A 14335-nucleotide genomic window follows, 5' to 3' on the forward strand; every position below is an offset into this window, starting at 1 on the left:
GAACTAGGAGGATCATAGAAAGGACCTTTGGGGTTCTGAAGCCCAGGTTTAGGTGTCTGCATATGACAGGGGGATCCCTGATGTACTCACCAAAGAAGGTGTGCCAGATCATCGTGGCCTGCTGTATGCTTCACAATCTGGCATTGCGACGTCAGGTGCCTTTCCTGCAGGAGGATGGTCCAGATGGTGGTGTTGAAGCAGCTGTGGAGCCTGTGGAGAGTGAAGAGGAGGAAGACTCAGAGGACGACCAAGACAACAGGGACAGAGTTATCCAACAGTATTTTCAGTAGCACACAGGTAAGAATCACACACGCCATTTTCATTTTCCTGAATGCCTCGTGCTTCTCAACTTTTTCTATGACCCCCCAGTTATTTGAAACTGATGTTTGATTCTCCCTTCCCTTTTCAGTGCTGTATGACCCACTGCGTGACTTCTGCTTGGTTAGCCCATGGACTAATGCTTATTGATCTCAGTATGTGTTCAGCACAAAGTTTACAGAACATAATTGATCGGTAATGTGTTTTACATTTGTAAATAATACAGCCTGACTCCAGCATGATTTCAGTGCATTGCGTGATTTATTTTTGGTGCTAGATGATGGTACATGATATTCACACGGTGATGGGTGGGGGTGGAGTAATGTCCATGGCAGAGTCCAGTTCTCAGTCTCACAGGTGCATTGTCCATATGCCTGTGGAAGGATGGAGCAGGGGCAGTTCAAGGTTGGACAGGGTGGCAATGTGGGACAGTGGGATGACTTCAGGGGGTATCTCATGCTGGCGGGGGTCTTGACATCCTACTCTGTCTTTTTTTTGGATCTCAGGCTCCTCTTGCGGGGTGGTTGTTCTTCAGCAGGAGGTGGGGTTCTGGTGGCCTGTCGTTGTGGTGGGGCCTCCTGTCCACTAGCGCCGGCGGAGGTGGTAGGCTGTTCCTGGTCCGGGCTAGTAACAGGGGCCCTGTGTGGTGCCACATGGTCCCGCAACGTGTCTTCTATCCGGTGGAGGGCCTGGACTATGCTCCCCATGGCGGTAGAGATGTTGGTGAGATGATTGTTGAACCCCATGTAGCGTTCCTCCTGCTGTGCCTGGATCTCCTGGAACCTGGCCAGTACCGTCGCCATCGTCTCTTGTGAGCGGTGGTAGGCTGCCATGATGGTGGTGAGGGCCTCTTGGAGAGTCAGTTCCCTGGGCCTCTCCTCCCCCCCCCTGTCGCACAGCAGCCCTCCGAGTTGCCCTGTTTCCCCCGGACTCTGTCCCCTGGACGGTGTGCCCACTGTCCCCAGGTCCCTGTTGTTGTTGGGGTGGTGGGTTAGCCTGGGGGCCCTGTAGTGGCAGACACACCGCTGATTGACCTGTCCTAGAGACAGAGCCATGGGCCCGCTGGGTGGGAGCTGTGCTGTTGTTCCCAGAGGGGGTTGGGTCTGCTGTGGCCTGTGTGTGGGGAACCGACTGTCCAGAGGTCCCCGATGGTCCGGGCTGGTCGTCAGGTTCCAGGTCGACAGAGCTGCTGTCATCACTGGGTGCCTCTTCCGGGGGGGGGATGGACATTTCTGGACCCTCCTGGCCGGTGTGTTGGCGTTCGGGTCCTGCATGGGGTAAGAGAGAATGGTTATTGTTTCTGTGTGTGCTATTGTGTGCGATTTATGGGTGCCCTTGTCCCCCAGTGCTGTCATTCCCTTGGGGGAGGTGTTGTGGGGGTGATGGGGGGGGGGGGGTATGTGCAGTGGTCATGCTTAGGTGATGGGTGTCCATAGTTTGTGGTGGCATGCAGGGGTTGGTGTTGGGTGGGTTGTGCTGGGGAGACATTCTCAGGGAGGATGTGTGATGGGGGTTGGGGGTGAGGGTGGTGGTGGGGGTTGGCATGCTGGGGGGGGGTGAAGTGGTTGAGATTGTACTTACCAGAGTCCATTCCTCCGTGTACTCCAGCGAGGCCATCAGGATGCAGGATGTTTAGTACCTCTTGCTCCCATGCTGTGAATTCGGGTGGAGTGGGTGGGGGTCCCCCGCCAGTCTTCTGCACTGCGATGTTGTGTCGCGAGACCATCGAGCGCACCTTTCCCCGTAAGTCGTTCCAACGTTTGTGGATGTCCTCTCGATTTCTGGGATGCTGTCCCACCGCGTTTACCCTGTCCACGATCCGCTGCCATAGCTCCGCCTTCCTGGCTATAGTGGTGTGCTGCACCTGTGAGCCGAAGAGCTGGGGTTCGACTCTTATGATCTCCTCCACCATGACCCGGAGTTCTTGGTCCGAAAAGCGTGGGTGCCTTTGGGGTGCCATGGGGTGGTGTGGATGAGGTGTGGGGTGGTGTATATGGTGAAGAGTGTGTTGGTGTGTGGTGCTTTGTGCTTCTATGTGGTGTGTGTGATGGTGTAGTGTGCCTCTGTGTGATGTAGCTCTCTATTCTGTGATGTGTCTCTCTCTCCTTCGTCTATGATCTTCGGTCGTAGGGGTTTGTGGGTGATGTGGGTGTGTGTTTTATAGTTGGTTGGATGTGTGGGAGTGTTGTTTGTATGTGTGTCAGGTGTGTGTATTTCAAATTGTCCAATGTGGCTGTGTTTTGGAGCTGTGTGTGTATTTTGACCGCGGCGGTGTGTCCCGCCAATGGAATACCGCGGTTGAAAGACCGCCGCGTGGATTCGTGGGTCAGAATGGCATGGGCGTGTTTGTGTTGGCGTGACGGTAGAGGTTTGGTCATCTCCAGTTTTCCGCGGCCCGCTGATGAGGCGGCCTTCCTTGGATGTCGGGATTTTGGCGGTTTCGCCGTTGTGGGTCAGAATGACCGTGGCGGTTTACCACGGCCGCGGCGGTAGAATGGCAGATTTCTGACCGGCGGTAAGGGCCTTTTACCGCCGAGGTCAGAATGACCCCCTTAATTTCCACATGAGCAAGGGTTCACTGCTTGAGTTTGGGAGCAGGAAGAACTTCTGAAGCTATGATCTGACCCCGATGTTTTAGTGGTTCAACTCAGTCAGGCCCAACAAATGAGACGTGCAACAAGCGTCCCAGGCTCCCGGCAGAAACAGACCATATAATTAAGGAGCCTGGGGGACCGTGGCTAATGCTAATTTCGAGCCTTGGTTGAAGGGGCTGAGAATGAGAGGTGGGCAACTACTTGCCATCCACCGGACAACCGTCTGCACATATGCTAGCCAGCTCGCAAAAAATGGTCACTCACCAGCAGAGTGTACAACCAAGATACTGCTTCACATCAGACAAATACTGAGTCAAAAATGATTCAAAGGTAAGATATGTACACCAAATATATTAAAATGCAATAAACAAATGTACTTTGTACAAAAATGATTGCCTATGTTTACATAATTGAAAAGATTCCCCCATAGCCACGTGCATTTGTTTTGCCAGTGGGAAATTTGCAGTGCAAATGGTTGAGCGTTTCTTTCCTCCCAATATGAGGTATCTTTTATTTACGGGAATGTTTTTGTTTTTTTGGGAGTCCAGTGCTTCACTTTCCCTTTGGTAGTCTTTTTCATGAGGCATCATCGCATCTTCTGGTGGTTAACTGAGTTCTGCTGGAGCCCCTTTTGAGTCTGTCCTGGAGGTTTCATTGGTAGAATTAATAACACCAGGAGACTTAGGATGTGAAAATGAAAGTACATCGAGCTGCAACAATAAAAAAATAACAATCTCACTGTTAAGAAAATTAAGGTAAAATGCTTTATGCATCATTTCTGAAGTTAAAACATGTCACAAAATCAGGGCTAATGCTCAGTATTTTAAGGAAGCAAAACATCTACAAAATAGAAGTCATATGTCCTGGAAATTCTCATCCAAAGAAAGAAAATATTAAATGCAGTTTTAGTTACAGTTTATTTTCGAACAAGTAAACGAGTTGTGAAGCTTCAAAAATACTAATGATGGCAACAAATGTTACCAGTTTTTCAACTTCTCAGATGACCTGCTCAAAATTGTTCCCCGAATTGAACATATTTTTCCTGGATGGCAGCAGAGAGACTAACACATACCCTAAGAATAGGTTACACCGTTACAGTGTATCTTGATACAAGTTCTCGTGTTTGCAGATGGCTGCGGAATGCGATATTCCTGAAAGAACACAAGGGGGTGTCAAAGCCTCCGTGTCCATATCGGCGGATGGATATCATTGCCTCCTTCAGCAATCGGAGCAGTGACAATAGTGTATATGATCGGAGTCTGGTGCGGGAGAGCCTACAAATCACTGTTGGTATTCCTGTAGGTCACGTGCTCCTAAACCACCTTTATTAATGACCTGCAGCCTTCAATTTATGACCAATGAGGCCAATGCTTTGTATTCTCTAACAGGATACTATGTTTAGATTTTGCAACACGATTGTTTTAAAATGCGATATTTTGTATAGACATTAGATTTTGGTGTAATAGTCCAAACAGAACGTTGCTTTTATATCTAACGTATGACCTCAATGGTCCATAGGTGTATAATTTCCACCACATCATAGGAAACCGATGCAACCTGTTTTGCATGTTTTTACCTCGAGGGAGAGTTTACCATAATCATGCATCTGCTACTAGTATGCACCCATGGGCACTGGTAGGCTGCCATAAGAAATGTTGTTTTCAGCTTAAAGCCAGGCTTGTGTCACCCTTCAAGTTATGGCAAATTACTAAGGAAATATCCCAAAGGGCATGATACCTATATAGAGATTGTTTGGGATACTCATCTTGTACAGCTTTGACTGTTCCCCATTGGCTTTAAATTGACAATCACTGCTGCTATCTTGTTACACCTATTTTGTACTACGTAGGTAAATGATGAAGAATACTAGAAAATTCACTTGGTATGTGTCATCACCCCAGGCAGCTGGCTAACCGAGAGTATACCCACAAATAACTGCTATAGACCCTGACAGGACAGGTACCAATTCCCCATACAGGTATTCCCTCTGATACAAACTGGTGAAAGGGCCATGGGACACCTGTTAATTTCTTTTATGCTATAAGGACCCTAGAGGTGTAGTTCCAGGGTGAGCTCCAGGGGTCAAAAGAGATCTACCCTTAGTCATCAAAATACTCCCATGAATCACAAGAGACAGGCTAAGAGTCTTAAATAAAAGATGTTCGTCCAAAGGAGCTAAAATGTAATCTGTCACAAAAAGCTTCAAGGTCACGCCTACATTTCGCCTTATTGCCTGCAACATCTCCATAGGTATGATTTCTCATGGGAGGGCCCAATCTTTGAGAGAGACACTGGAGAGGGTACAGAAATCTCAAGGAACCGAAGGCCTGGATAGAGTAGCATGAGGCTGATGCATACTACCATCTGGCAGCAAACCCAGGGTGTTTTTGGTTTAAGCCATCTTTGCAATATGGGAGAGAGCTAAACATGGAGTCCTGCGAGACAGTAAATGGAAGATGCATGGTCAGCCACTACTACTGGGAACCATCGACCTCAGTGAAAAACAATTTTCAAAGGGGGAAAACACCATTTCCTTGTTCAAGTATGTGTTTATACCTCAGATAGCCAGATAAATCATCAGGGAGGACTCAGAGGTGCCCACCACATCTACGTGGATGAAACCAACTGGAAGTTGCGGAAAGTATGGTCATAGGAGGGGTATTGCAAGAAATTTGGTTGTTTGTTGACTGGGGTGTGAGCCCTGCTCAAGCAGCAACCACAGTCCTTGTGAGGGTGAGGAACAAGCTAAAACTAAATCAACCTGTGCTCAACGCTCTGTGAGTTTGGCAGAGAGCAGTCAGGCTTAACTTAGAGGCAATGTGTTAAGTATTAGTGCAACACTTTAAATAGTAATAAAGTGGAAAACACCATACCAAAATGATCCAGCATCAGATTAGAAAAATAGAGTCCTTGCTAATAAATAAAACAAGCCCAAAACAACACAAAAACCAGTGTAACCAGAGATGCGCAATTTAAAAGATTTTAGGGAAAATAGCATCAAAAAGCACAAAGCGCCAACTGTAGATATCTGGTTGAGCCAGACTGGGACAAAGTCACAAGTTCATGCAGCGAGAGTCCATGTCGAAGATGCATCACTCAGCCGAAGCGATGCGTCATTTCAGAGGTGTTGTATGGCTGGGATGCAAGGTCTTGCATCATGATCTAGAATGGCGCCAATGAGGGCGTGCAATGCAATGTCCAGAGTCGAGGATGCGTTGTGCAGTCGAGGCAATACATCAGTTCCAAGGAGCTGTGATGTGGAGTCCGTCATCATTGAGGCTGCCATCAATGAGAGATGCGAGGGCGTGCGCTGAGGATGCGTTGTGCAGCAGTGTTTAAAAAAAAGCTGCGCAGGTGATGCAGGTCTCTGCAACGGTTCTGACCTATGCAGCAGCGCAGGTGCATTGGTTCAGCTTGAAGTTGCAGTACGCAGCAGAGGAGATGTGTTGGTTCCACTGAGTCCACAGAGGTTGGCAGAGCCCAATTCCAAGGACCCAGGACTGGAGAGGCCCAACCTGGCAGAGTGGATTCATAGATGGAAGAGGGCAGGTACCGAGTTCATGGTTGTTGGAGTCGTCTGTCCCTGAAGTGCAAGTCAGGAGGCCAGCCCTTGGCGTTACTCTGATGGTCCTGCGTTCAACAGATGCAGGTCCAGTCCTTCTCACCCAGGCAAGAGAGCAGCAGGCAGCAGGTCAGCACAACAGGGCATCGGTCCTCCAGAGCAGCAGTCCAGCAGGGTTGCAGTCCTTTCAGCAGCACACCAGTATTTCTTCCTGGCAGAGAATCCACTGGTCCATAAGTGTACTGAAGAGTGTTGTCTGAGGCCCTATTTCTATACCATGGTACCCTTCTTCTGGAAGAAGGGAGAAGCTTCTAGACAGTGGCTTTGAAGTGCATATAATTTTCTGACTCCCCTGCTCTTGCTCCAAGCTGGCTGCAGTGACAATGTGGGGGTGTAAGGTAATTTGTGTGAAGGCAGAGCACTCCCTATTCAGCTGCAAGTGGGGATGGGCTCACTACCCCCACACCCATTCTGCTAGCAGAAAACCAATCCAGGCATACCTAATCCCTCGATTGTGTGATTGTCTGGGAGGAATTCACAAAGACTATCAGTTATACCCAGTCATGTGATCCTAGACAGGCTGCAGGCACAAAAGGGCTAAGAGCAGAAAAATGCCAACTTTCTAAAAGTGTAAAGCACACAATAATCATGGAGGAATCATTTGCAGACAAATATTTCAGTGATATTAAATACTATTAATGTTGTAATTAACCACAGATCAAATTCCAAAAATAAATAAATCTTCAAACAGCGTCTAATTTGTTTCTAGAAAAATTAGGAATTTTTATATATTCAGTAATAATATATTCATCAATATAGAAAAGCAACAAGGAGAATTTGTAGTGTTTTGCTACAAATGCACTGGTGACCCATCTAGTCCACAATCCCTTTACATGCAAGAGACAGAAGGAGAGCACCAACACTCCTGACTCTCCAACCACAAAAGGTTTGAGCCTTATATATGCAGTCTTTCAAACAATCAGAAATCACTCCTTATGGACTCCAGCAGCTCATGAGAAAAATTTGTCATGGATGGTATAAGGTCAATGTTTCGGTTTCCCAAGGCTCAAATTGTCCATGAGACCACCCTCAGGACAATTGTCAAAATGGATTAAATCACAATAATTGTTGCTTTCAGCATCAACTTCCTAGAACAGCACTGCTTAATCCTTTTCATCCAGCACATCCAACAGTAGTCAGTTACTCCAGTATAAAGAAAGGATGATGTAATTTCACCACAGATACTTAAAATCCTACCAGGATCAAATCAATGTTTATGACTGAAAGCAACAATTATTGTGATTTAATCCACTTTGACACACTGTCCTGAGGATGGTCCCCAGGACATTAACACACACTACATAGGTTTGAACCACATAACATGAAAACCTCGCCTTCCGTTGATATAGGTCCATTCTAATGGGACTGATGACATTTTAGTTCTCACCTGAGACAGTGCATGTGCTGTCGCTTGCAAGATCTTTTGTTAACTTAACCTAAAAGAGCCTGCCCATTAGAAACTATTGTTTGGCTTCATCATCACTCTGATTCCCTTGGTTCTCATTGGTAAAAGTGTGCCTTTCTCTCTTCGTGTGTTTGTGTCTTCGATGCAGCATGGACCAAGTACTGATTAATGTCTTTATCAGTGCCTTCAGCTACTCGCACTCAGATTGAGGCACTTTGACACTGTAGCCACAGACAATGTTTAAAAGCTTCTGGGCTTCAGAGCAATACTGCAACTATTGACTTATTTGGGGCCGTATTTATACTCCGTTTGCGCCGAATTTGCGTCGTTTTTTTCGACGCAAATTCGACGCTAAACTAACGCCAACTAACGCCATATTTATACTATGGCGTTAGAGGCGTATAGCGCCAAAGTTCCCGGAATGTGCGTCATTTTTTAGCGTGAACCCCTTCCTTGCGTTAATGATATGCAAGGGAGGCGTTCCCGTCTAAAAAATGACTCCCAGGCCTTTACGTGGTATTTATACTCCCAGGCAAAAGAGACGCCCGGGAGTGGGCGTGGCTAAAAACGGCGCATTTGCGCCGCTTTTTAACGCCTGGGTCAGGCATGGCGTTAAGGGACAAGTGGGCTCAAAATGAGCCCAGAGTGCCCTCCCCTGCCCCCAGGGACCCCCCCTGCCACCCTTGCCCACCCCAGGAGGACACCCAAGGCTGGAGGGACCCACCCCAGGGACATTCAGGTAAGTTCAGGTAAGTATTTTTTTTTTTTTTTTAATAATTTTTTTTGGCATAGGGGGGCCTGATTTGTGCCCCCCTACATGCCACTATGCCCAATGACCATGCCCAGGGGACAGAAGTCCCCTGGGCATGGCCATTGGGCAAGGGGGCATGACTCCTATCTTTACAATGATAGGAGTCATGTTGATGGGGGATGGGCGTCGTTAAAAAATGGCGCAAGTCGGGTTAAGACGATTTTTTTGCCTCAACCTGACTTGCCCCATTTTAAGACGCCCTAACGTCATTTTTGCCTAACGCCGGCGCTGCCTGGTCTACGTGGTTTTTTTCCACGCACACCAGGCAGCGCCGGTCTGCTTGCGCCGGCTAACGCCATTCCATAAATACGGCGCCCGCATGGCGCTTCAGAATGGCGTTAGACGGCGCAAAATTTTTTGACGCTAAACTGCGTTAGCGCAGTTTAGCGTCAAAAAGTATAAATATGGGCCTTAATGTTTTAAAACAATTTTCTTTCTTTTTAGCAAGAATGTTTTCCTTTTTATTCAAGCAGTTCATGATAATGCTTGTTTTTCTCTGCCACATTGTGAGGCACTGTGACACCATAGCCAAAGGCTTATTTAATGTTTCAAAGCACTTTGTTTTTTTTCCAAATGCAGTCATTATTACATTGCTTTTATATCCGCAAAGGCAACACTGCAGACAATGAACTATTTAATGTTTAAAAGCATTTTGTTTCTTTTCAAACTGCAATTTTACTATTTTTAAAGCAGTTCATGTGACTGCATGCTTTTCTCTGCTTTTCCTCTTTTTCACTCTACCACCGTAGCTATAGCAAGCAGTTCGTGCCACTTCATGTTTTTTGTTTGTTGTGTCTCTTCTCTGCACAAACACTGTAGCCATGGACTTATTTATTGTATAAAAGCTCCAGGGTGATGTAGGAGGCTGGCCTGGTTTGTAGTGGGTACCAAGGGGTACTTACACTTTACACCAGGTCCAGGTATCCCTTATTAGTGTAGAGGGGTGTCTAGCAGCTTAGGCTGATAGAAAATGGTAGCTTAGCAGAGCAGCTTAGGCTGAACTAGGAGACATGCAAAGCTCCCACTATACCACTGGTGTCATATGCACAATATCATAAGGAAACACAATAAACAGATATACTAAAAATAAAGGTACTTTATTTTTATGACAATATGCCAAAGTATCTCAGTGAGTACCCTCAGTATGAGGATAGCAAATATACACAAGATATATGTACACAATACCAAAATATGCAGTAATAGCAATAGAAAATAGTGCAAACAATGTATAGTCACAATAGGATGCAATGGGAGCACATAGGGATAGGGGCAACGCAAACCATATACTCTAGAAGTGGAATGCGAACCACGAATGGACCCCAAACCTATGTGAGCTCGTAGAGGGTCGCTGGGACTGTAAGAAAACAGTGAGGGTTAGAAAAATAGCCCAACCCAAGACCCTGAAAAGTGGGTGCAAAGTGCACCTAAGTTCCCCAGAGAGCACAGAAGTCATGATAGGGGAATTCTGCAAGAAAGACCAACACCAGCAATGCAACAACAATGGATTTCCAGACGAGAGTACCTGTGGAACAAGGGGACCAAGTCCAAAAGTCACGATCAAGTCGGGAGTGGGCAGATGCCCAGGAAATGCCAGCTGTGTGTGCAAAGAAGCTGCCACTGGATGGTAGAAGCTGTGGATTCTGCAAGAACAAAGAGGGCTAGAAACGTCTCCTTTGGAGGATGGATGTCCCACGTCATGAAGAAGCTTGCAGAGGTGTTTTCATGCAGAAAGACTGCGAACAAACCTTGCTAGCTGCAAGGGTCGCGGTTAAGGTGTTTGGATGCTGCTGTGGCCCAGGAGGGACCAGGATGCTGCCAATTGTGTGAGGAGACAGAGGGGGCGTCCAGAAAGACAAGGAGCCCACTCAGAAGCAAGCAGCACCCGCAGAAGTGCCGGAACAGGCACTATGAAGTGGAGTGAACTGGAGCTCACCCGAAGTCACACAGGAAGGTCCCAAGACGCCGGAGGACAACTCAGGAGGTCGTGCACTGCAGGTTAGAGTGCCGGGGACCCAGGCTTGGCTGTGCACAAAGGAAATCCTGGAAGAGTGCACAGGAGCCGGAGCAGCTGCAAATCATGCGGCACCCAGCAATGCAGTCTAGCGTGGGGAGGCAAGGACTTACCTCCACCCAACTTGGACTGAAGAGTCACTGGACTGTGGGAGTCACTTGGACAAAGTTGCTGAGTTCAAGGGACCTCGCTCGTCGTGCTGAGAGGAGACCCAGAGGACCGGTGATGCAGTTCTTTGGTACCTGCGGTTGCAGGGGGAAGATTCCGTCGACCCACGGGAGATTTCTTCGGAGCTTCTAGTACAGAGAGGAGGCAGACTACCCCCACAGCATGCACCACCAGGAAAACAGTCGAGAAGGCGGCAGGATCAGCATTACAAGATCGCATTAGTCGTCTTTGCTACTTTGTTGCAGTTTTGCAGGCTTCCAGCGCGGTCAGCAGTCGATTCCTTGGCAGAAGGTGAAGAGAGAGATGCAGAGGAACTCTGATGAGCTCTTGCATTCGTTACCTAAAGAATTCCCCAAAGCAGAGACCCTAAATAGCCAGAAAAGGAGGTTTGGCTACTTAGGAGAGAGGATAGGCTAGCAACACCTGGAGGAGCCTATCAGAAGGAGTCTCTGACGTCACCTGCTGGCCCAGGCCACTCAGAGCAGTCCAGTGTGACAGCAGCACCTCTGTTTCCAAGATGGCAGAGGTCTGGAGCACACTGGAGGAGCTCTGGGCACCTCCCAGGGGAGGTGCAGGTCAGGGGAGTGGTCACTCCCCTTTCCTTTGTCCAGTTTCACGCCAGAGCAGGGCTGGGGGATCCCTGAACCGGTGTAGACTGGCTTATGCAGAAATGGGCACCATCTGTGCCCATGAAAGCATTTCCAGAGGCTGGGGGAGGCTACTCCTCCCCAGCCCTAACACCTTTTTCCAAAGGGAGAGGGTGTAACACCCTCTCTCTGAGGAAGTCCTTTGTTCTGCCTTCCTGGGCCAAGCCTGGCTGGACCCCAGGAGGGCAGAAACCTGTCTGAGGGGTTGGCAGCAGCAGCAGCTGCAGTGAAACCCCAGGAAAGGCAGTTTGGCAGTACCCGGGTCTGTGCTAGAGACCCGGGGAATCATGGGATTGTCTCCCCAATACCAGGATGGCATTGGGGGGGGCAATTCCATGATCTTAGACATGTTACATGGCCATGTTCGGAGTTACCATTGTGAAGCTACACATAGGTAGTGACCTATGTGTAGTGCACGCGTGTAATGGTGTCCCCGCACTCACAAAGTCCGGGGAATTTGCCCTGAACAATGTGGGGGCACCTTGGCTAGTGCCAGGGTGCCCACACACTAAGTAACTTAGCACCCAACCTTTACCAGGTAAAGGTTAGACATATAGGTGACTTATAAGTTACTTAAGTGCAGTGGTAAATGGCTGTGAAATAACGTGGACGTTATTTCACTCAGGCTGCAGTGGCAGGCCTGTGTAAGAATTGTCAGAGCTCCCTATGGGTGGCACAAGAAATGCTGCAGCCCATAGGGATCTCCTGGAACCCCAAAACCCTGGGTACCTCAGTACCATATACTAGGGAATTATAAGGGTGTTCCAGTATGCCAATGTAAATTGGTGAAATTGGTCACTAGCCTGTTAGTGACAATTTGGAAAGAAATGAGAGAGCATAACCACTGAGGTTCTGATTAGCAGAGCCTCAGTGAGACAGTTAGTCATAACACAGGTAACACATACAGGGCACACTTATGAGCCTTGGGGCCCTGGCTGGCAGGGTCCCAGTGACACATACAACTAAAACAACATATATACAGTTAAATATGGGGGTAACATGCCAGGCAAGATGGTACTTTCCTACAGGTGATACCACAGCAATGGACTTATTTAACGTTTAAATACACTTTGTTCATTTTCCAAATGCAATCTTTACTATAATATTGCATTTAGATATCTTTCAGGCCACTAAAAGATCCAGCACTAATCTAACTTTTTATTAAAATAATTCATGCAACTGCATGTTTTCTATCTACTATTCCTCCACTCTGCATAACACTGTTATGTTATGTGTATTTGTAAAGTGCACTATTGTTGGAGTGTGACCTTTAAAACTAATATTAACCTGAAAAGCTTGCAATATAATGTATCACAAAGCTGCATAGAAAATGTGTAAATGTAGAAAATAATGCACGCATCTGAAATGTGCCCACGGGGAGTGGCTACCAAATGTACACGAAGACTAATGAAACTTATTAATGATGAATTAATGATGTACTAATGTATGGATTTGTATCAGCATATTATAATTAAGAGTTATGTATTGGTTTTGCCAAAATAAATTACTAGGCCTCAGTTAGCGAGGGTCTGGGCCTAGCTGCCTGGTCTCATATTAAACTGTGTTTTTCTAACGTGCAATGTGCTATCTTCCTGAAGGACACGAAGCTGTACTTTTCCAGAAGCTAGAGAGTTGTGTGTGTAGCCGTAGTAAATTCTTTTTCATGGGACCCGACTTGCTCAAGGAGACATTGTTGCTGAATGCCATAGTGTAATTTGCAACAGGTGCAAGGCTGCCTAGACTAGGAGAAGACAATGGGACTACTGACTGGAGCGTAAAGTGTAACGTTTCTTACCTGACATTTCCATCCGTTGAAGACGTCAATTACAGGAGCCAATCAACTGCATGAGAAATGTGTTTTGTGGAAAATTCTAGTAATGTGCGTGGAGAATTATTGGACAGAGATAATGATGCACCAAAAATGATCCAATGGGAATTCGACTGTTTTAATATAACCGTGTGACCCGAGGAGAAACCGGCCATTATTTGGGACACTTTTTGTCATTATTCTTTGAGACTTTGCTGTTCTGATATCTTAACCATCCTCTATTGAATCCTTACCTGATACTTACTTCTCTTCCTAATGAGGGAAGAGCCTTATTCTTAGCTATGCTGTACTGAGACTTTGCCCTGTCCTGTGATTGCTGATGCCAAATTGACTGATGTCCTGAGGACGAAGTCTGACGCTGACCCGTTGGAGGGGTAGCTATCTGAAGATAATTGTAATTGTCTGTTTGCCTTTTCTTTCTAGGTACCAACTGCTCTTTTGATAGAGTCCATAGTTAGATGTTTTCCAAATTTGTGTTTGCTAAATTGTTTTGCATGAAGCCCAACATGACAATGCTAATTCGAGGTTAGTTAAGGTGTTCACCAAAACTTGACGCAAATAGACAAATGACTGAATTCTTGCTTTGTTGAATCACGTATCATTGCAACTTGATAAACTGTTTTGTACTGATGACATGTTAATGCTGGACGTATATGCTCTATACTTTGATTATTTGTCTTTTAATTACGAGTTTGAAGAGTTACTAATGAGATTGATTGCTAATGCGATTAAGGGAGATGATATTAAATTGTAACAAATAGGGAAATAAATATTCTAAATCTTAACTAAATTGGTGTGGTTATTCATGACCGAAAGGTCATGTTGATTTCATTATTGATTCTTACTAAATGTTATTGATTATCTTATTGATTAGTTACTAAGAGATTTTTTGGGTTATTGAGATATTGATTTTGTGATGCCAGAAAGATAC

At 46.6% G+C, this 14335-nt stretch overlaps 1 protein-coding gene across 1 annotated transcript in view; it reads right to left on the reverse strand.

The window, feature by feature from the left end:
• Nucleotides 1-3244: 3244 nt before the first annotated feature.
• The window catches only part of MBOAT1 (membrane bound O-acyltransferase domain containing 1), a 359954-nt gene continuing 348863 nt past the window's right edge, over nt 3245-14335 (reverse strand). The window contains exon 13 of the mRNA XM_069218765.1: nt 3245-3622. Coding sequence (XP_069074866.1) covers nt 3499-3622 — 124 coding nt within the window. The 3' untranslated portion in view covers nt 3245-3498. The remainder of the gene's footprint in view (nt 3623-14335) is intronic.

This window comes from Pleurodeles waltl, chromosome 2_1, assembly GCF_031143425.1.
Source record: "Pleurodeles waltl isolate 20211129_DDA chromosome 2_1, aPleWal1.hap1.20221129, whole genome shotgun sequence".
In the NCBI taxonomy this organism is placed as follows: Eukaryota; Metazoa; Chordata; class Amphibia; order Caudata; family Salamandridae; genus Pleurodeles; species Pleurodeles waltl.